Consider the following 23,825-nt stretch of genomic DNA (forward strand, 5'->3'; position numbering starts at 1 on the left):
GACTGAGGATCTGCCAACATTTAAATTTAACACAAACAACTGCCGGTAGTCTGGAAAATTTCACAGACTTACGGAACAAAACCGTGCTTACATTTTTGAGATATAACGTCTGTATTTGTCATCAAGACTATCTAGTACTTTGGGTGCCAAACGCCCTCCAAAGTCATTTTATAAACAGTTCACAATGCTTCCTGGGATTGTTTCACCTACTGTGACTACATTACCCTGTTATCTGGAGTTCGGACTCAACGGGATCTCCTAAGCGTGTGTGGCTCTCTCTGGAGTCTCCCAAGCTTTCACATGTTGAGAGCAAAGTAGATGTGTTTGACATGAAGTATTTAGAGCTCACAAAGATGCATTTTATAGTCTCTTCATATCTGATCGGCATAAACCCAAAAATGGTTTCTAGACAAGCAAACACACTTGGGACAGGATTTCCCATGAGAACTGTCTCAATTTCTACCTCTGAAATAACATTCTCTTCTTCTCCTTTCTCCTTCCTTCCTTCCTTCCTTCCTTCCTTCCTTCCTTCCTTCCTTCCTTCCTTCCCTTTCCTTTCCTTTCTTTCTTTTTTTTTTTTTTTTGAGACAAGGTTTCTCTGTAGCCCTGGCTGTCCTGGAACTAACTCTTGTTGACCAGGCTGGCCTCGAACTCAAAGAGATCTGCCTGCCTCTGCCTCCCAAGTGCTGGGATTAAAGGCGTGTGCCACCACTGCTTGGCAACATTTTTTTCTTTAAAAATTATTATTTTTTATTTGCTTGTGTGTGTGGCATTGGGTCTCTACAGAAGTTGGAAGACGGGGAGCTGGGTCCGCTGGGGCTGGAGTTATAGTCAGTTATGCGCTGCATGAAGGTTCTAGGAACAGAACCCGGGTCCTGGGTGGTACTAAGCACTGAGCCATCTCTGCAGCTTCACCATGCATTGTGAAGTAACGTGAGTCAGGGCAGGTAGGGAATGGGAGTGCTGTGTTAATGTATTATTAAAATATGTGTCAAATGGAGCTGACATTCTCAGCCAGGCGAGCAGTACACTGTCTGTGCAAGCCGTAGCACAGTCCGCTGTAATCAGTCCAAAAACTCAATAAAACAAAACTTACAGAAGCTCGGTGTTTTTATGCCTGAGTTTTTAAATCTAAAGTAAAAATAAACCTGCATGGAGAGTTTGTAGAGCAATAAATCTTTCTTGGCAACTGAAAGAAAGGATTATTCTTGTCGTGCGCCAATTCTAAGTGCTTTATCGTGAAGAAAGAGCTGACACAGCACTTGGCCTAGTCCTGTGACCTGGCCTGTGTCAGGGGCTGGCAAAACCACAGCCATATGTGGGTACTGCCGCTGGGCGGAGGACTGTCTGTGGCCCCTTTTGCTAGTTACAGAAGTGACTAAATTCAGCAGAGATCACACAGTTCTGGGATTCTGGGGCAGGCTTTTAGATAACGTATGCTCGAGTCATTATGAAAAAGAGAAAGAAAGGATCGGAGATGGAGTTGAGCCATTGGAGGGCTTGCTGCTGTTCCCATACTGGGCAGCTCACAACTGACTGTGACTCCAGGGGCTCCGGCACCTTCTTCTGGCCTTGGTGGGCACACACACACACACACACACACACACACACACACACACAGAGACGACACACATGCACACAAACAGAAATACATCTTAAAAGACACCCATAGGTGCTTTGCTTTAAGCATATTTCAAAGCGCTGGAGAGATCTCAGCAGCTGAGAGCACGGGCTACTTTTCTAGATGGCCCAGCTGCAATTCCCAGCAACCACCTGGCAGCTCACAACCAGCCCTGGGGGACCGGAAATCCTCCTCTGGCCTCCCTGGGTACTTCCTGTACTTGGTACACAGACACACATGCAGGTAAAACACCCATATGCATAAAATATGTTTTAAAATTTATCATTTCAAATATTTAAATTTCTCAAGAAATTTTAACCACTTAAGACGAGCAAAATCAGCATCTTTTATGACAGACATTTAAAGTGTGAAGTAGTCAGGCCTATATGGCTTCATAAATTATATCACTTAGCCGTAAAGGTGTTAGTGAGTGCAGTGTGCCGATTGGTAGAAGTTCCCGTAGAAGAACCTGAAAACCACTTGCATAACAGTGCTAAACCAGCATGGATCACGGCTCCGTCTGTCTCCGGCAGCCCCTGAATGTTGAGCCACTGTGCATGCCGCTGACTGTGTGACCATGACACACACAGAGGGTTTGCTGCCGCCAGAATCATGGGGGGAAGAGCAGAACAAAAGAAGGCCACACAGCAAGCACGAACTACGCCAGGAAACAGAAAAGGATGAACTTGAAAGCGACTGGGCGCATCATCGGCTCAGCACGCACGTTCACAAGCAGGCTGTTATTAGTCATTACTGTCACCGCTGAATGGAGATGGCCTTAACAGAAAGAAGTAGGGCCCGGGTCTGAAATGACCATGAAATCACCAGGCAGCTGGAGAGATCCACATGCTAATCAGCAGCAGCTCCATGACAAAGAGCCTTAGCTCCGGGAGGGAAGGAGAAGGAAGGAAACTGAAGGACTGAGGAGGGGCAGGCCTCGGTGCGTGAGCGGCTGCGGGGTCACAGCACACAAAGCAAAGGCCGGTGCAGAAGGGCACTGATCCGCCACAGTGATTTATTGAGGCATTAATAATACAAGTGTACATCAACCGATCCACAGTCAACAGTGGCAGGTCCCTAGGAAATTTACAAGCACTTAAGTAAATCAAAATACATATTATTTTGTTCAGTCTAACAGTCTTCTGCGTGGGGGACAGAAGGCTTGTGATAAACAGGGTCTCAGTAATGCACAGTGATTCTGATTGGACCTTTTGTACAAAACCTTGTTCCCAGTAGCATGCACCCACCAATAAAGACTTCAGTACAAAAAATTAACCCTAAGCACTACTTTAAGTAGAAACGAGATATAATTCTGAATGTGTGTTTTTCTGAAGAGCACATAAAAGAAAAAAAAAGATAAAACAAAACAACAACAACAAAAAAACCCCAAACCACACAGTAATACAAAGCTTTGTAGGAAAGCTCTTACTAGCACAGATCTGACATGGTTTGCACTTAAAACAGAAGCTCCCATCCACACTGCAGTGGGGGGAATCCCAAATCTTTCAAGTTAACAGAATAAAAGGGAGAAAAGAGGGCCAGAGAGAAGGGGAGGAGGGTGAGGGTAGGAAGGAGGAGGGACAAATGACATACCATCACAAAACAGTTCAAAATTTAATAAAAACAGGAAACAGAACGGAGGTCTGGAGGGCAGGCGGGCTATCGATGCACTTGGTGAATGTGCTCGCACACAGCAGGCACATGGAGGCCCCTAGGTGGCGTACCGCTTGGTCCACTGTCTGGCCATCCGGTCGTGCTCGGCTCTGTTGGTCATGTACTGTGTGGCAATGCTGCCCACCAGAGGGTCGGCTGTAAGAGAGGCAGAGTCAGGAGTCAGTAAACAGCAGAGTGACATCAGGAGAGGGCCCTGCGCGGTGGCCAAAGTTTAGGGCGCGGGAGGTGCTCTAATGCCCACACTGGAGCTTCAGCACAGGGCAGACAAGTCACATTCTTGACGCGTTTCGTGTTCCCCCTGTCCTCACACCTTCCCAGGCTGCTGCCCTGCTCTTGTGCCCTGGGGAAGGGCAGCTGGGTTGTGGGAGGGGGCTGCAGAGTCCAGGGGAGATTTGCTGGGAGGTGGCTCAGACAGGTTGGCCGCTTTGACATGGGCTTACCACCACAGCAGTGACTCTCAGACCCTGCCTTCCTGTTCCACAGTATGGGCACAGCTAAGTGGGACCTGAGTGGTGGCTCTGCTCACCTCAAACAAAACAGGAGAAAGAAGACCTCTGCCAATCAAGGTCCACGTGGTTCATTATTATAGAAATACTGGTAACAGCTTAACAAACTCATTGCACCGATCTCACAGGGCTGATGGGAGAAAGGAGAAAGAGGAGGGCCTGGAGCCAGGTTGGCCACAGGGCGTGGGACAGGAGCCTCTGTGTTTATTGGGAAAAAAAGTCAAATTTCAAAGCACCAAGAGCTTTCTGGAGCACCCATTTTCCACCCAGTTTGTTCTAATTCTCTAATTTCTTTCTTTCCCTTGAATTTTATTTCCCTTATATTTGTGTTGAAAATGTGGATTTTTTCCTGGCAGTTACCTGCAAAGGGACTAAGAGGAGAAAGGCAGCAAGGGCTAATGCTACATCCAGACTACAAGTAGAGTGTGTGAAAGACACCCGTGGTCAGCGCTGCCCGTGAGCTAGCACGGCTCACAGAAGCCACAGGAGGATCAGCTCACAGCTCCAAGCTTAGCCGTCCCCTCAACCAAGACCATGGAAGAGGCCGGGCCTGACATTCGCGGGGTCACAGAAGTCTCTGGGCTTGCTCTGTTCTTCCGTGACCCTCCTCCTTGCTCTCATGTCATGGAAACTACCTCTTCAAGCCAGTCCTGCCAGGAGTCACAACCCACAGACACGACCTAGTACAGACTGGCCACGGCACTTCTTGAAAACGTGATCTCTAAGTTGAGACCAGGTACCACGGGTGGAGGCAGAAGTGCAGCCGGTGCCACATTTCTCTGCCTTGGATTAATGACATGTTCCAGGATCGGCAGTTCACAGTGCAAAGCTCAGTGTCCCGACACACTGGACTCGGGACACGTGCTTTGTTCTACAGAACCTGTATTAGTAACATGCTTGGTCCATCCCATGGATGCTCCAGCTGAGTGATGTACAGACAGTAGTGAGCCACTATGAGAGTGTTAGGAACTGAACCCCTGAGCATCTCTTCAGCCCCAATAAAGTCGCTCCTGAGGTTCAATGGTCTGAGGGTTGAAAGGACCCAAGATAACTGAGTCAAAGATCTGCAGTGTCAAAGTAGCTAAAGAGGAGTCAGGACATTATTTTTCCTCGTCTTTAACTATGAATAATCTCACAGGCTTTAGTAGTTCAAGGAGCAATTCTGGAACAATCTGCTCTGAACAGGAATTCTCTCTCTTTACTGTATTTTTTTAAAAAAATACAATTTTCTGAAACCATCATTAATCTCTGTTTTTTTAATCTATAAGTTTTTTTCCTCTCTACAAAACTTATCAGTGGATTAATTGAAATTTAGCTACTTTCAATAGCGGAGAGCTAGCCTGGCACACGCAGTGGAGAGCTAGCCTGGCACACGCAGTGATGAACAATGTGAGACCTTGTCTCAAGACAGAAAGTGAGGAACATGCTTAGGACTGTCCTGTGCCCTCCACAGAGAAGAAGTCTGTCCTCTCTGCAGACTTCCCGCACGTCAGAGCCTGTGATGTGGCAGTTCTTTCTAACCCGAGTCTTTTCTTGTTCCTTCACTGTGCCTCCGTGTGGCTACTAGACCGCTATGCCCATTGCTTCTCCGGTTGCCCTCCCCACGCAGTCAACATTCTGCTTTACTCTTCAGTTCCCACGGAGTCTCTGGAGGCTTTGTGTGGATGGACTGACAAAGAGTTCACTTTTGCTTCCTGCACAGAACTAGCCTGGTTCTAGTTTGTTTAAAGTTTTTGCAAAACTTACTAGTAATATGTAGACGGAGGCTGCTTGTTTCCTGGCTGCCCAGACCCGAAATAATTACACAGAAACTATATTAATTACAGCACTGCTTGGCCAATCACTTAGGCGCATTGCTAGCTAGTTCTTATATCTTAAATTAACCCATTTCTATTATTTTATATTTTACCATGAGGCTCGTGGTTCACCGGCAAGGTTCCTGCATGTCTGTCTCCTTCAGCAGCTACATAGCGTCTCTTTGACTCTGCCTATTCTCTCTCTACATCTCTGTTCGGATTCCTGCCTTGCTCTATTCTGCTCTGTTTATAGGCCCAAAGCAGATTCGTTATTAACCAATGGCAATAAAACATATTCACAGCATACAGATGGGAATCCCACATCGGTAATAGATGTGCACCATAATAAAATCTAACATGAAGAAATATGAAGACGCCCCTCCTGTCTCAGTGGACGGGATCTCATGACGGATGCTCTGTGGCTTCTCCCTTCCTCTGTCGTGGTGCTGTGGAGCTGTGTTTCCCAGGCGGCACCGCAGGTCACGCTTGCCATCTTTACTAGCCACCTACACACTCCTCCCCATTGTCAGCACTGCTTCCCATTCTCCGGTGATCACATCTGATTCTCTCTGCCAGGAGAACTAACACTATAAGCCAGGCGTGGTGGCACACATCTGTGATCCCAGAACACAGGCGGCTGACGCAGGAGGAGCATGAATTCAAGGCCACCCTGGGCTTCAGAGACAGAGTGCTCGGAGACACGAAACTCCAAATGGAACTGAACAGACAAAGAAACACAAAAGAGCTGCTGTTCCAATCTGGAGGATCCCGGGAGGGCGGGCATGCCCAAGACACACTGGGGACCAGAGGGTGAACATTTTAAGCTTTGAGCAAACATTGTCTGAGTGCCTTTCAATGAGAGGAAGAAAATGTACTCTTTCTGAAACATTCTACCAGCTATTATTAATTACTATTTTTTCCCATTCTAATAGGAAAAAAAGTGCCTGTCCTTGATGGCTTTGTGTCTGACCTGATGCTGACCAAGATCTACCTCTTCTGGCGTTTGCTCCTCATCTGCACTTCATCTTCTAGAAGCTGCCTGCTGTGTCCTCTGTACTTTACCAAGTCACACACTGTATGCGAGAAGAACTGAAGGTCAGCTTTCGCCTTAGCCAGTGTCTGCTTCGGGCTTTGGAAGACTCAAAAGTCAAATGTCTCCTTCAGTTTTTCATCCTGAATATGCGGCGTGCCAGGATCACACTGGTCACTGTGACATCTAATAAACACACAGTACTTTTTAAGTGTGGTAAGTGTCCTAAGTAGGACATGGGGCTGAAAACCAAGGATAAGACAGGACACACATGGGAAGGCTTGCAACTATCATGTTTGTTTTTGCCATACTTGGTGGCGCTGGAGATTGGAGTCAAGGCCTTGTTCATGCCTGGCAAACACTCTATCACCAAGCTACCCCCCAACTCAGAACTGACTACACTTGTATTTACACAAGTGCTCATGTGAGCAGAAAGACTAGCTGTCCCACATTCAAGAGGACTTGGAAACAAAATAGGTCTTACTAGTGTCTGCTGTGGAGTCTGACACTCACAGAAAGGACTTGCTAAGGACCAATGCATCTGTCTGGGAGCCGTACCTCCAGTGACTGGGAGATAAAAGAAAAGGATACAGAAAAATCAGAGCAAAAGCTGGAGCTTTAGTGCGTGGGACAGCCTCGCCAATGCTTCCCTGTCACCAACAGCCGACTCTGAGAGCGGAGTAGCCCTCATCTTCCTATCAGAATGGGAAGAGAAGAAAAGCCCGCTGACTGGACCATCTCCACCCATAGTAACCTGCACTGGCATATGTGGATCTAACATCCGTACTTTCCATTGTCTGGAAACCATTTTGTAGTTAAGTATGCAGAGGGGCCGTGGAGCAGCTGGCAGTACTAAGAAACGAAACCACTACACTGTAAACACACACCACACAACACCGTAATGAGACTGCAGGGTTTACTGAGGTCTTAAACCCCCAAGTTTCCTGCTTCTTCTTGTAACACAGAAGTTCGTATTACGATGGCAACATTTAACTTTGCCTCAGGCTGTTCATTGATTCCAACTGCACACTACGCAGGGTTCAATCCAATAAACCCTGGTGTCTGTCTCAGGACAACACTGGCCAGTTGCACCATGTTGGAGAAGGAGATGGTCCCTGAGCTGGCCAGCCGCGCTATGTGGGAGAAGGAGATGGTCCCTGAGCATCTCTTGTCCTTTAGCCCAGTTCTGAGATCTCCTGCCACGTACAGGCTAAAGTTTGTACATGGCGAAAGCAGCAAATGATTCTCTATATCTTCTGGTGTGATGTCATGTTTACGAGGCCACCTCCCCTCAGACACAAGGCTGCTCAGCGGATCTGCATGCACACTTTATTGATTTTTTATTATTATTTACTACATTTGTGGGTGCATGTGTGTGTGTGTGTGTGTGAGCACACATGTCTGGGGGTCAGAGGACAGCCTATAGGGTTTGGTTTTCTCCTTTCATCATGTGGGTCCTGGGGACTAAACTCGGGCCATTAGACTTGGCAGCAAGAGCCTTTATCTGCGGAGCCATCTCACCAGCCTCTTTTGAAAGCAACCTCTCTTCCAGTACCAACCCCGGGCCTTGCACACACTAGACAAACACTTCGCATCACTGGGCTCCCCTGGCTCCTGTTGGAATACGCACTGCTGTAGGAGGTGTACTGGTTGGGGGAGCCTCTACACACCTGCTGCCTTTCCTTCTGTGACCTTTCAGAGCCTTGATGAGATCAGGTTCGGAGCAATTCAAGTTCTCCCACCTCAGGCCTGCAAGACTCCTGTCCATCTGTAGCAGGCTGCACGGCTCTGGAAGACCGGCTTTCCTCTGCTCTGCTAGTTAAACTAGCTAAGGACCAAGCTACTATCAGACAAAGCTGGGATCTGTATGTTGGGGGAACTATACCAATAATTATGCATCTAACTGAAGGCAGAAAGATTCTCTTGAAAGATGTGCTTTATGTGTGCCTGTGTGCAACATAAAGAGTGTTCTAAGGAGTTTGTCAGCTTTCAATTGCTGCAAAACACCTGAGCAAGCCAAGCTTTAAGAGAGATGGTCCCAACCTCAAGAGGCTTCAGTTTGGCGGTGCTGCTCTGGGCCTGTGTTGGCTCAGTTTATCATGGCAGAAGAAAGTGGTGGAGGGTGGAGGAACTGCTCAGGGGACTCACAAGGGACTTTACTCTGGTGAGTAAAGGAGAGAGGAAGGGGACAGGCACCCATGGACCCTTAAGACATGTCCCAAGTCCTAGCTGCTCTACCACCTCCCAGCAGGCCCTCGGGCCAGGGACCAAGCCTGTGGGTACTTGAGAGTCAAGCCACATCAGGGAGAAAGGGGTTTTAGTTAAATGGAAGACACGCTTAAACTAGATTTAAAGCTGACAATATGAAATATAACTGTGTACATCTAGCAAGATGTGCTGCCATTAGTTAAGCGTTAAGAATGCTAAAAGAGGCATCAGGTATCCCATGTTCTACAGACAGTAATGTTTCCATTTGGGACTAATTAGGAGGAAGATGTCCTGTCTCAGCTCTAGAAGTCTTTATCATACCAGCAGGGAGCACCAGCCTTGGGAGTAAGGTATTGGCTGCTATGGGGGATGCCCTGTCTTCTGGCTTCTGTGAAAATGTGAAAAGATGACTTTCCAGGTGTGGGGGTGGAGCGGCACCTGTGGCAAGCTTGTAGAGGGTGTTGGCAGGAAGGCAACTGTTGAGTGTGGTCCCTGGCTAAGGCTGAGTCAGGTGAGCTGCACGGCAGCTGGCCCGCACGCTGATTTGCTCCTGGATGCAGCCTGCGTGGTCACTGCTGTCTTGCTTGTGTGTCAGGCCATTGGCAGGCAGAGGGCACTCCAGGGGTGAAGAGACTTCTGGTAAGAGACAGTCATGGGGGAGGGTAGTGTGCTCTCAAGCCTATCTGCCCACCAATTCTGAACTTTGTAGGGATTCAAACTCGGCCACTATTAAAAGTACAATTACATACACTTACAATGATATTAAAGACAATGGTGATAAAACCTACACCTCTGCACTTCATGGTTTCCCCACCCTTTGTTATTATCATTGCTCACATCTTCTGTGTTTCCCGGCATGGTGGGAGATCCAGCATGACTGTGGACACTTTGTTTAAACTGTGCATTCAATAAGGATCACGTTGGCAGCTTGAAATCGGCATATGCTACAGACTGGACCTGACCACTGCCTTGCTGACTGCCCATCCTAGGCTTAAAAGGGATGAGCTACAAGGAGACAGTTCAGAGCACGCTGCAGGTACGCTGTACCCGACGCCTGACATTCTAATTGCACAAAACTTGAACTCTACTGTAGGAGTCTCCCCTCACCTCTGAGACATGCAGGGGAAGCCGGAAACTGTGGATGGGACCAAAGCCTACACACATTCCTCGTCACCGCTGACAAGGTGGCCAATGGTACACCAGCCAGCGTTCATGCCGCCTTCCTTGTCTGCGGCCCAGGCCTTCCCTGACAGCTCATGCTTCAGCACTGTTACTAAGCAGAATGAGGACTGCCTGGCGTGAGTCCCGACAGCGACAGCAGTCACTGATGGCTGAGGGTCGGGAGGCATTCATAGCATAGATAGTTCGTGAGGTCTCATCCTGCTACTAAGAACAGCACGGAATTTAAAATGTGGAATCTGCTTATTTCTGGAGTTTTAATAGTTTCAGAATGCAGTCCACTGCAGTAACTACAAGAACAGAAAACAGCACCATGGGTGAGAGGCCTGTGTCTGAACAAGGGAGGGGCTGGCACTAATGTGCAGGCTCCCATGTCTGCCTGTGCTTCCCTCTGTCTCATTTCTTAAAAGAACATGACACTATATTCACTTGCAAGCCATAACCATAGGATAAAAGCAGACAAATAGTGAAGGAAAAACCAGCTCAAGCTTTCTGGAAGAACTGTTTGACCACACGGGACCTGTATGAAGAACACTGCACAGAGTGTTCTTGTTTGTAAGTTATGGATTCACTTCATAGCAGAGCAAGAAATAGATTTATGCACACACAGGTGTTGTGGAATATTAGTTAGAGATTTGTTATGTCTGTCTAAAACAGCTGATTGGTTTAATAAAGAGCTGAACAGCCAATAAGTAGGAGAAACTGTAGGCGGGGCTGGCAGGCAGACAGAACATATAGGAGGAGAAATCTGGGAAGAGGAGATCTAGGAGTGAGAGGAGGACTCCTGGGGCTAGCCACACGGTTACACAGCAAGCCACGGGGTAGACGTAAGGAAAGGTATACAGAAATAGGAGAAGATAAAAGTCCAGAGGCAAAAGATAATTTAAGAAAAGCTGGCAAGAAACAAGCAAAGTTAAGGCAAGGCATTTCTAGGTAAGAATAAGCCTCAATGTGATTTATTTGGGAGCTGAGTGGTGGGCTCCCAAAAGAGAAAAGAGTAATAACAACCAACAACACAGTCCCTGCCCCTGCGCTGTCAATCATTTACCAGAACATCACTGGGGCAGGCATGGCCAAGGAGCTTGAGTCAGTACCCAGTCCTGAGCATCAAGGAACTGGGAAGGGAGCGTGAAACTCCCTGATGTGAAGTGGCCTCTGATCCTGTCAACAGAAGGCATGCAGGTAATGACAGGTTTGTGGAAGACGCAAGGAGCATGGTAACTGTGAGCAGGTGGGCTCAGGAACACCATCAGTACAATTCTCAGCTCCCAGCCCCGAGGAGTCAGGCCTTGAAGAGTAAGGGTTGGCATCTGAGAGTCACACAGAGGGAGGAGGAAATGATTTCAGTTGGGCATGGGATGGTTTTAAGACAGACCTGACTGACCTTCGGAGAATAGAAAGTGGCCGGAAGAGTGGAGGATCTGCTGGACATTGTCCAGGGATGGAAAAAGCGAGAATCAGCAGGATGGTGGGGGCAGCGAGGGAGAAGGAAACCAGCTCTAGAGGAATGCCTCTTAAGGCTGCCCAGTAAATGGTAAAAACACACGCCTCAAAAGATACTTTCAGGGGCTGGGAGATAGCTCAGCTGGGAAGCGTTTGCTACATAACCGTAACCATGTGGGCACGCTGGTACTAATGCACTAATACAACGCTGGGGGAGAGAAGTTGCACGCCTGTGATCTAAGGAGACCCAGAAGGAGCCCTGGAGCTTCTGGCCTGCCAGGAGAGCTGAAGCAGTGAGTTCCAGTTTCAGTAAGAGATACTGCCTCAAAAGAAATAGGTGGAGAGAGACGGAGGAAGACATTTGGCACCAACCCTGGCTCCTACATGTATGCACACACAAACCTGAATACACAGATGAACATACACACGATATATATAGTTCTAAAACTTTGAAGAGTTCTTCAAGTCTCTGTGTTAGCACATTTAATCAATGTGTTTTCAACTACGGAGTGTGCTGTGGAGAGTCGACCTGGAGTTCAGCACAGACAGCGACACCTGCTACAAAGCTGCGGGCAGCAATTCCAGGCACAGTTAAGCAGTATTTCCCAATAGGGACTTAAAACCTGCCCTCATTTTATGGTACTTCAGACCCCAGGGACCTACACATTTCTTGACCCAAATTCTACAGCCCAAAGCTTCAGATGCAGCAAGTAGTCCTGGAAAGAAAAATGCCAAGATATGGGAAGAGATTAAAACATGTGAACAGTATTAAGGAGGCACACAATTAATGCACTATTCAATTCATCTCTAAAGTCCGCATGCCGATGGTCTGCAGTCTAATCACAGTGTGCAATCACTCTCACAATTGCTAACAGCTTTCGCTGTCTCTCAGAGAAGTCCATTAGCAGCCACTTCTCTTCCACCCAAATCCTCTGGCCTCCAGAAGACTCCCCCAGTCCCCAGATGACAACTTCAGTCCCAAAATGGCTCCCCAAGTCCCTCAGACTACTCTAAGTTCCAGCCAATTCCTCCAACCTCCAGATGTTTCCTCCAGACCCCTGGACGACTCCTTTAGTCCCCGGACAACTGTTCCAGTGCCCAGGGAACTCTTGGGTCTACAGGTTTGCTAGACATATCAACAGATGGAATCACCACGTGAATTCCCATATCTAGAGCATGTTTCAAGGCTCACCCATGCTGGCATGCATCTCTGGTCCATTCTTTGTACTGCTGTCTGCCTCTCTACTGTACGGGTCCACCTATGTTGGCATCTGGATGTGAGAAGTCCCTCGAAATGTCCCATGTACTGAAGGCCTCGCCTTCAGCTTGGGACCCTTGGAGGACACAGGACATTCAGAAGGCAGGCCATAGAGTTAGGAAGTTAGGCCATTAATATCCTCTTGAAGGGAATATTGGGACCCTGGCCACCTTCGGTCTCTCTTTGCTTCCCAGCTGTCTTAAGATGAACAAAGTTCCTCTGCCAAGGGCTCCGACAACCATGTGCTGTGCTCCCACCGCCCACAGCACCAGGGCCAAGCAACCATGGGCTGAAATCTCGGCAACTACGAGCCCAAATGAAACCTTTTTTTTTTCTTTTTAAGCTGAAATATTTCAGGTATTCTGACACAGTCACAGAAAGCTAGCTAAAATAATCATATCATATTTATCTGTTCACCAATGAATATGTGAATTACGAATAATGCTATAAAGAAAATGTGTGCATATACACACGTGTGTGCACACACACACACTTTCTTTTGAGATCTCATGCCTCACTCGGCCTTCTTAGTGTTGGGATTACAAGCATGGATCATGATAACAAGCCTGTGTACAGATGTATACACACATATTCATTTTTTTGGGGGTTGCAGAATTTCTTGGTCATGCGATTCTATGTTTAACTACTCAAGGAACTGGTACATGCTACTGAAGGCCCAGGTGCCATTTACATTGTTATTAGCAATGTATAAAGTTTCCAGTTTTCCACATCCTCCTTAATAGCTGCTAGTATCTGTAGATGCTACATCTTATTTTATTCCTGGTTCTGAGGATTGAGCCTAGGACCTCAAGCATGCAAGACACAAGCTCTACCACTGAGCTAAGTGCTGTGAGCTTTCATGTATCATGTGTCCAGGTGTTTTGCTTTATAAAAACACGCTCTCTGCAAATGCTTGTTCCTGACAGCTATGGAAAGGAAATTTGCTCACTGAGTATTCTCTATGAGAGGTGAATTACCCTACCCTTTGCCGATCCCTGATGGAAGTCTAAAAACAACAGCAATCCAATAAGACTTGTTTGTGTCATGTGACTTTTGTTTAAAATATTTTTTGACCCATGTGGTCAAACGCAGTCTACTCAGGACAAACACATGTTGTCTGATGGTGTGGGAAGTCCTTCTGTATATGTGTTGTTTTTATTGATTAATGAATACAGAAGCTGCTATGACCTGTGATAGAATAAAGCTGGTGGGAAAACTAAATGAATGCTGGGAGATAGTAGGCAGAGTCAGAGAGCAGCCATGTAGCCGCCACAGGAGACAGAGGCCTCCGCCTGAGCCTGTCGAAACTTTGCCAGTAGGCCACAACCTCGTGGTGATGCACAGATTAATGGAGATGGGTTAGTTTAGGATATAAGAGCTAGCTAGACATATGCTTAAGCTATTGGTCAAACAGTATTGTAATTAACATAGTTTCTGTGTGGTTATTTTGAGTCTGGGTGGCCGGGAATGAACAAGCAGCCTCTGCCAACACTCTGATACCAGGACTTTCTGCTCACTTCCTCTTCAGCAGCTGTGGGCAGCCAGAGGATGGGTGTCCACAGCGATTGCACTCTGGAACTTCACACACACCATATCTCCACCAGGTCTAGGAGTGTGGACTTGAACCCATAGGCACAAATACCCTGGCTCAGAGCCTTGGTGGTTCAGTTTCCCAGAGCTTTCTTCCTACCATTGGCTATGGAAGCCTGTGGTCCAGGGGCTGGGAGAGTCCCTGTAGGAAGGACTACCCACCAAAGGCATGGCTGGTCTGTATTCAGCCAATGCACCACATGAGGTCACCTCAGGAATAACAACTACAAGTCAATGCAATCAGATTACTCTTCCTAGACACACCAGCATCTAAGAAAGGAGAAAGCAGAGACCAGTGACTATACAAGGGGCCATTAGTGCCCAGGAAGAGGTGGGCAGGAGAGCGGCTCCAGGCAAAAGTAAGGGGACATAAGAAGAAAAAGGAGTCCCTCATGTAGGAGCCTGGTTGAAGCCAGTTACATGGTCAGAATCATGAATTCCAAGTCTGGTTAGATGGCTCAGTGGTTAGGAGCACATGATGATCTTGCAGAAGACCCAGGACCCATATGGTGGCTCACAAAGATCAAGTTCCAGGACATCCAATGTCCGCTTCTGTGAGCTGCCCCCCCCCAACCCCCGTACACATATTGTACTCATATTTCCACAGGCTCACACACATACACACAAAAATAAATCTTAAAGGGGCTGGAGAAATGGCTCAGCGGTTAAGAACACTGACTGTTCTTCCATAGGACCCGGGTTCAATTCCCAGCACCCTCATGGCAGCTCACAACTGTCTGAAAATCCAGTTCCAGGGGATCTGACACCTTCACACCAATGCACATAAAATAAAGATAAATAAATCATAAAAAATTAAAAAAAATAAATCTTTAAAAATAATTCTAGCCCAATAATATTTACTCAGTGGCTTTCTTCTTTCTCATCTATTTTAAACCCCCAATTTCCTAGAACTCGCACCATAAACAACACTTAACCATTTAAGCATAGCCCAAGCCCTCGTTGGCTTCCAAGCACCTAGGGGCTCCTATCTTATCATGATGATAATCCCATCTAAGACCTCTGTCTCAGTTAGGGTTTCTACTGCTGTGAAGAGACACTATGACTACAGCAACTCTTACAGAGGAAAACATTTAATTGTGGCTGGTTTACAGCTCAGAAGTTTAGTCCATTATCATCATGGTGGGGAGTATGGTAGCATGCAGGCAGACATGGTGTTGGAGAGGCAGCTGAGAGCTGAGAGCTACATCTGGATTGGGAGGCAGCAGCAGCAGCAGCAGCAGCAGCAGCAGCAGCAGCAGCAGCAGCAGAGAGAGAGAGAGAGAGAGAGAGAGAGAGAGAGAGAGAGAGAGAGAGAGAGAGCGCCACTGGGCCTGGCTTGAGCATTTGAAACATCAAAGGCCACACACACTCCCAGAAGGCCACACCTCCTAATAGTGCCACTCTCTATGGGCCTTTGGATGCCATTTTCATTCAAGTCACCACAGTGGCTCAGAGTCACCACTGGGTGTTAGAAAGCTAACTTATTAGGAAGAGAAAGAAAAGGGAGAAAATCTTTTAAAGCAACATCTTGTCACATAACCTGCGTCATCAAAAACGGTCCACGAGGCTAGCGCTAAGACGGTGGTGACGCTCACACTCACATCCACGCTCGGGTCTGTCTTAGTCATTGCCTGCATCTCTGTCTTTTAAATCCTGTGCTAAAAATGTGTGGTAAAAATATCTTTAAGGCCAGCAAGACAGCTTATCAGAGAAATGTACTTCTCCCTCTAAACAAATACAATAATTTAAGGATTCTTTTAATACACTGCAATTGCTTCTTTGAGACTCTCCCATCCAAGCACTTGGGGGTACCAGGGGCTGCCTCTGAGTGCCAGCTCAGTGTCCCCTCAGGGTTCAGACGGAAGGATCACAGCCGGAGCAGGACTCAGAAGGCTTTGCGGATTCTAAATCCTTTAGACACAGAAGCAACTTCTTTTTGGCCAGCTGGCCTTGTGAGCGCTCTAGGACAGAAATCTTGATCCTCTGCTGTTTCTGACCTGCATCTTTCAGGACCCCCAACACACTGTTGTGGGATATTTTGATCGCATTCTGACACTCCTGAGACTAATAATTAAATTTACTTTGAATCAGAGGGCAGAGCTAACTATGAGATGACCAAAATTAGACATGGAGATTTTGGAGGACCAATGACAAATAGAGAGATACAGAAGTAGTAGGGATTGTGTGTGTGTGTGTGTGTGTGTGTGTGTGTGTGTGTGTGAGAGAGAGAGAGAGAGAGAGAGAGAGAGAGAGAGAATCACTGGGTTCTCTGCTGCTTCTCTGATCATTCAGGTTCTCACCCTGACATCTGACTCCTGGGTTTTTATTGATAAAGAATAATTAGATAAACATTTCACACAGTTGCACTGGCCTATGCAACCTGCTGACTTCTTTAACGTGAGGGCCAGCCATGATAACCTAAGTCTGAACAGAAAGGACATTCTTTACTGCCTCCAACCATTATCGCCTGGGACTCTGGCCTTCGATAAATTCAGATGGAGTCTGGAGTCTCAATTAGTTTACCCTGAGACAGTGCCTGGCAGGCCTAGACTACCTGACCCCCACCCAAGAGCAGACCATTCAAAGGAAATTCCTGGCATTCCAAGCACTGTAGATAGAAACACCTGCCAGCACCTCACCAGGACACCCCTAGACAAATGTCAGTCAATCAGGGGTCCTGAACCTCAGAGACCCCTCACCCCCACCTTTACTACTATAAAAACCCAATTCTAATGGCCCTTGGGGCTCTCTGGTTATTCCAATACGTTGGACATGCTGAGAGACCGAGTTTGCAAACTTGATTAAAATAAAGGCTCTTTGCTTTTACATATGGGACTCGGTCTCCTTTGTTGGATTTGTGGGGACCCATGGATTTGAGCATAACACTAACTGAAGTTTCTCTCACTTAAAACACAACAACCAGCACAAAACCACCAGGACCGACAAATGACTCCTCCAAGTGCCCGAGCCTTCACAGGAGCGTGGGGATTCTAGCTGGCATCTCCAGTGACTACAGAGCGACTCTACAGTTGTGAGCCCAGCTGGCATCATTTGCCTATTTCTCAGGCCTGTTGCCCTTTCCTGACTTAGACATTCTACCGAGAAAAAAAAGTTCCTGTTCTGATTCTCATCAGACGTGAAGTCACCTGAGGGCCGTCTGCCCCACAGGAATGCAAGCTGAGAACTAGCACTCACTGGGCTTCCAGGCTGTGATGTCAGGTGACCAACGGCTCCACCCTCCTGCCACGAGGACTTCCCCTTCAACTGTGAGCTAAAATAAACCTTTACATTGCTTCTGTGAGATATTTGTAATAGCAACAATGAAAGCAACTAATACTTGCTGTGTGTATGTGTGTGTGTGCGCGCGCGTGCGCGTGCACGGTGTGAGAGTGGGGGATGGGCAGGAGGGAGGGAGAGGGGGAAGGAGAAAGAGGGGGATATGAATTCAGCCCCATCTTCAGAAAGGGAATTTTGTGTTCTTCCTGTCACACCCTGGGAATCACCATCTACTCCACCACTGCCGTCAGCAGAACGTCATGGGCCAACCACACCTTCTCCTTCTAAGGCAAGTTTGGATGATTCCATCTCACTGACTGTTGTTCTGAGACAATCTCACTGTGTAGCCCAAGGCTGGCCTGGTCCTTTAGATCCTCTTGCCTCTCCCAAGGGATTTGTGTAGCTCAATAAAGGCCCAAGTCTCAGTAGTTTACCCTAAGGCAATACCTGGTTCTGAGAAAGAACACAAACTGAGACCACCCAGGCACCACCCAGAAACAGACCATCCAAAAGAAATTCCTAATGTTCCAACCATTGCAGATAGGATCGCCTGCCAGCACAAACCCATAGCTTTTCACCAAGATACCCCCAGACAAATGTCAGCCAATCAGGGTTAAGTCTGTCACCCCACACCCTGCTAATGTAACTTTTCTGATTCTTGCCTTTAAATAGTGACCTCTGGACGCAGGCGGTGGTGGGGGTGTGGTGGTGGGGAGGGGCAGGGAGGACAGGGTTAGGGGACGGGACACCTCCTCTTGCTCCTGCGCTGACTGGGTCCCTGTGGCTTGTAATGTGCACACAATAAACCTTGCTTTTTGCATTTCGGTGACTTGATCTCCTTGGTGGTCTTTTGGAGTCCCCCACGGACTGGGCAGAAGAATTTGGCTTTTGAAGGTATGGATGAATGTTCATATTACCCTGTTTTCCTTTTCTCTGCAGGATATACCATTACACCTAGGAGAGCAGGTTGTAGACACCTGGCTGTGACCATGTAGACTAGGTGAGGAATACAACACTCCCCGTGCGGATAAGTCCACCAGATTTCACCTGCAGGGATCTTAATCTACATTACACGGCCAAACCATGAAATTTGTTTTTTGGGGGGAGCTGAGGAGTGAACCCAGGACCTGGTACATGATAAATAGGTGATCTGCCACTGAGCTTAGGTACCACTACAGAATTTGCACTAGCAATACAAAGGCCACTTTTAATTCTGCATAAGAAAAATAAAAAATGGGCTAAGGCCCTAATTTTTAAATGCTTTGCCTGGTGGGCACGATCACAGTTCACAAACGAGTCTCATTTGGAGTATGTTTTGGAGGCTGCATTTTGGTGTCAAAATTAAATTTGTAACATGATCTAAATCATACAATCCATTTAAATTCTAAAATAGTTATTTTTACAGCAGCCTTATGAAGTTTAATTCACTCTCTTGCCCTGAAAGCTTTAACGAATACTTAAAATATCTCCACCTATTTTTCCTGTAATTCACCATATTTGCTTCTGTTATAAATATGCTGCCTGGATTTGCATAGAAATTATATGTCTAGAACAGTACGGGGGCGGGGAAAGAGGCTGGAAATACACCCACCATCCCTAAATGAGACTGTGCTCACATCTGCATGAACAAATACACTGTCTCGCTTGTAAATAAGTTCTCATTTGTCTTGCTTATTCTTAACACTGCAGGGACTATTCTGAGGGATGGTATAAACACGCAGACACTGTTTTGCAAGGTTAAAGTAACCTTCTCTGCCGAAAGTTTCCTTCTGTCTGAGAAACTGGGAGTAGAGTTTTGCGAGTCACACTTACTATGTCATCTAGTTTACATAGAGAAAAACAAAAACAAACAATGCAAGCCCATGAAAATATGCGCCTCAGTAATAGTTGTGGGCAAACATTAATAGAGTGGATGCCCTTTTAATTATATCCATTTGCTAGTATTTCATACATGAAATGCTTTTACTGAGGATGCTTGCTTCATCCTTAGACGATAACTTTGAAGTTTACTGAAGCCTCTGAAGGATGCAGTCCAGACAGAATGCAAAGCTTCACAGTAAAGACATCGAGGAGAATACGGTGACCCGCTGAGCCCATGATGAACACATGCTGAGCTTCACCTCCACAGGGACAAAGGGGCAGGAGCCCTAAAGACCAGGCTCTCTGCAGAAACAATAATTGTTTTTGTCTTGCAAATTAGGTCAAGCAAGCACCTATGGAAATTTACAAATTTAAATGACCTAGCCTGATAATGGCAAAAAAAAAAAAAATCAGTTAAAGTAATAAGTACATACGCAAAGATAAGAGCATTAAACATCTGGATTTGACCTTTAACAGTCACTCTGCTGTCAATTCGCAGCCAAAGCACTGAGTCAGACTTGAAAGTTACTATTGGAGGGACAGGCAGGTATTTATGCCTCAACCCAGTAGTGTGAAGAAGATGACAGGAAACAAGGAAGGAAGGACAGCCACTGCTCAGAGTGCACGCAGTGGTATTCCATAAACCTGAGACCTCCTTTAATTTCTGCTTCAAGTTAGTTGACTAGGATTGGAAAGAAAAATTAGCTTAGTAATTTAAGTCCAATTCTCACGAGGACTAAGTTCAAGTCCCTGTAAAGCTTTCCTGACACCAGAGAGCCCCACAGGAAGCTTGATCACAGGGCAGGCAAGCGGGATGTTTCTAGCCATCCTGCCCAGTGGTACCGAGATCCTCTGGCCCTGGAGTAAGGGGAAATGCTTAATCAAATACACCTGGAGTCCTCAAACGGCTCACGGCTGTACTAACAAGTCAACCTCAATTTACAATGAAGTTATAAACTAAAATTAAGATAAATAATTATATCTCCAGGGAAAACGTAAGAATAAAACTTTAGTGGGCTAATGTCAGTAGCTGGTTATTTTAATCTGTCAAAACTAAAGTCAGCAGCATTCGGCCCGTATCTCCAGCAAACACCCTGCTGCATTTGTGTTGAGACAAGAATTTTCCTATGCCTTCTTTCACTGACCTCATTACAATTTCTAGTTTTTGGTGTGTGTGGTGTACATGCATGTGTACGTGTGTGTGGGGGTACATATACCTGTGGTATATATGTGTGTGTGGAATTCAAGGTCCACATCAGGAGTCTTCCTCTTTTCCACCTAAAACTTTTGAGACGAGGTTTCTCATGGAACACGACCTACAGTTTCTGCTGGATTTGCTGGCCAGCAGCCCCCAGAGTTCACCTGTACTGCTGCTCACTCCCCATCCCACCAAGTGCTGGAATACTTTTACATATATAAACCTCCTTCAATACACAGTAACAAGCTTACAAACTGACACATTTTCTTAAACCCTGCCTCCACAAGAAATTCTTAATAGATACCAGTAATGCAGAATGAAGCTGTCTATGAAATGTGCTTTTTGCATTATGGTAAAATGGCCAAATGACTGGAAGTTAAAATGCTGTATACCGGAGCCAAATTATCTTGGGCTACCTTCAGTCCTTCTGAAGGGACGCTGTCCATCCTTATGCCTGACCCAACTTTTGAGACGTATTAGCAAACCACTGACTCTCACAATCCAAAGCCAAGTATAGTAGACATCACTTGAACCCTCAGCAGAGAACTTTCTGCTTGGCAGTAACCCATCAATATATTTTAAAAGTGCCTTGATTTATAATTTTTTTATTACTATAAAAACATAATAAAACTGTGACCATATTAGAACAAGATATATGGGGTGACCTGAATCTGTGTGCCTGGGCCATGATTACTCATAAATTATCTCTGACTGTATCTAAGGCACATTTTTGCAGGGACACTACAGTTAAATCAATGAACAAAGCTTCATTTCAGCTACCCAGACCAGCTATAACTGCCATTAATACAAAATCCTAAGTATCATAAGCAACTTTTAACCAGTTCACAGCACAAACTGGCTTCTCTGTGTCTCATTTTTGTCTTCCCACTCCCGTCCTGGGAGCTACTTATACATCCTGTGTCTATATACTTGATCTTGTCAATTTCTACCTCTAGGCTGGCCTAAGACTACTAGCCTCTTCCTGCACAAGCCTCCCAAGTGCTACACGTATGTGACGGCAAGCTCAGTGGCTTGCCATTTCTTGACGTTTTAAGGGTTTGTTGTACATTCTGGACAGTGTGTCTATCACATTAAATGATCTGATTATCAGATATATAGTCGGCAAATTTTCCCACCTGCAAGTTCCCCTTTCAGTTTGTTCAAAGCTTCCCTCTGCCATGTAGAAGCTTTTCAGTTTGACATAGTCCATTTATTCATCTCTTTTTGCCTTTGTACCTGAGGTTTCGGCACGATATTTCAAAAAACTCTGCCGATGCCAGTACTAAAGAATCCTTCCTCAACCTTATCTTCCGGGACTTTCATGGCTGCAGACCATCATCCGTCCATCCGTCCGTCCGTCCGTCCGTCTGTCCGTCCGTCCATCTAACCATTTTGAGTGTGACACAAGATCGGGAGTTTAATTTAATGGCTTTTTCTTTTTTGTTTTCTGCACGGGAACCCAATCTTCATTTACTCATGGTTTTTCCCTTTTTCCATTCTATCTTCTTGGGCCTGTGTCAAAATTAGTCAGCCTGAGCTTTCTATTGGGATTCTTAATCTTAATCTATATGTCTGTTTTTATGTTGGTACTCACTATTTTGAGTCCTATAACTTTGTGATATGTTTGTATTATGTTTTGTACTGGGCCGGAACCCAGGGTCTGGTGCATGCCAGGAAACCATCAGGAAGCTTCATCCCAGCTCCTGTGACATCATTTCCAATCAGCTTCATCCCAGCCCCTGTGACATCATTTCCAATCAGCTTTGTCCCAGCCCCTGTGACATCATTTCCAATTAGAGGATTTACTTCCAGCTACCCCCACCCCTAAGGATTAATTTGGCTATTTGAGCTCTTCTGTGGTTCCATGTGATTTTAGGTTGTTTTCCATTTTCTTCTTTCTATCTCTGTAAAGAATGCTCACAATATTTTGATATGGAACATATTAAATCTGTATATTTAACCGCAAATATGTAGGGAACAGTCCTCCAGAGCCAAAAATCCGTGTATTACTTTTGACCCCTAACAAATGTAACTACTGGTAGCCTGCTCATAGGATGTTCCTTACCAGGAACATAAGCAGTTAAGGAACATATATTCTATGTCTTGTCTTCATGGTACGAAGTATGCCAGAGTCCCCTAGAATCACTTTGTACTACAGTATACAGTATGGAGACTGAACTAACTATCCACACAGAGGTGACCAGCACCACACAGTGCTCATGGCAAGAAGAGGTGGCCAGAAGTGACTACAGCAGTGTGGCTTGTACCACACACCTCGAGGCTGTGCCAAGTTGACAGCTGAAGTTAACTAGGGCACTTACAATATACATGGCACCTTTGGCAGATGAGAAAAAACCATAAACAAATGTAAGCATTAAATCCTGACTGAGCAAAACTACAGCTGTATATAGTCCAGAGTTATCTGGTCATGAGCCAAAGGAAGCAAGCCAGTAAGCAGCTTCCTCCATGTTTCCCGTGTCTGCCCCTGCCCTGACTTTCTTAATGATGGACTCTTACCTGGAAACATACCCTGGAATAAACCCTTTCTTGTCTAATCTGCTTTTGGTCATGGTGTTTTGACATAGCAACCAAAAACAAATCAGGGCAGAAATTGGTATCAGGAATGGTGTGTTGCTGTGATGGACCTAACTATGTATTTTTTTTTTCTGTGTGTGTGTGTGTGGGGGGGAGGGGTTATTGCGGCAGGGGAGGACTGCAGAAGTGTCTGGATCTCTGAGTTAGAGAAAAACCATCTGAGTGATCAGAATTTGATGGTCTCTATTGTGGGAACTTGGAACAATGTAGAGAAAAAGGCACATGATGAAGGCCCGGCGTGTGAAGTTCCTTCAAAGACAGTTCGGTTGCTCGTGTGACGTATTTAAGAATCTGTAGATATGGGTCTATTTTCATTCTTCTACAGGTTGACATGCAGTTGTGCCAGCACCATTTGTTGAAGATGCTTTCTTTCTCCATTGTATACTTTTAGCTCCTTTATCAAAAATGAGGTGTTCATAGGTTTGTGGGTTAAAATCCGGGTCTTCTATACAATTCCATTGGTCAACTTCTCTGTTTTTATGCCAATACCACACTGTTTTCATTACTGTAGCTCTGTAATAGAGTTTGAAGTCAGGGATGGTAATGCCTCCCGAAGTTCCTTTATTGTATAAGATTGTTTTGGCTATCCTG

At 46.1% G+C, this 23,825-nt stretch overlaps 1 protein-coding gene across 4 annotated transcripts in view; it reads right to left on the reverse strand.

Annotated features, from left to right (window-relative positions):
- Positions 1–2,617: 2,617 nt before the first annotated feature.
- The window catches only part of LOC126500578 (ubiquitin-conjugating enzyme E2 E2), a 277,963-nt gene continuing 256,755 nt past the window's right edge, over positions 2,618–23,825 (reverse strand). For all 4 annotated transcript variants that reach the window (XM_050140578.1, XM_050140579.1, XM_050140577.1 and 1 more), the window contains exon 6: positions 2,618–3,430. In XM_050140578.1, the coding sequence (XP_049996535.1) occupies positions 3,333–3,430 (98 nt within the window). In that variant the 3' untranslated portion in view covers positions 2,618–3,332. The remainder of the gene's footprint in view (positions 3,431–23,825) is intronic.

The sequence above is a fragment of the Alexandromys fortis genome, unplaced genomic scaffold (genome assembly GCF_014885135.2).
Source record: "Alexandromys fortis isolate MF-2015 unplaced genomic scaffold, M_Fortis_MF-2015_v1.1 scaffold_46, whole genome shotgun sequence".
Classification (NCBI taxonomy): domain Eukaryota; kingdom Metazoa; phylum Chordata; class Mammalia; order Rodentia; family Cricetidae; genus Alexandromys; species Alexandromys fortis.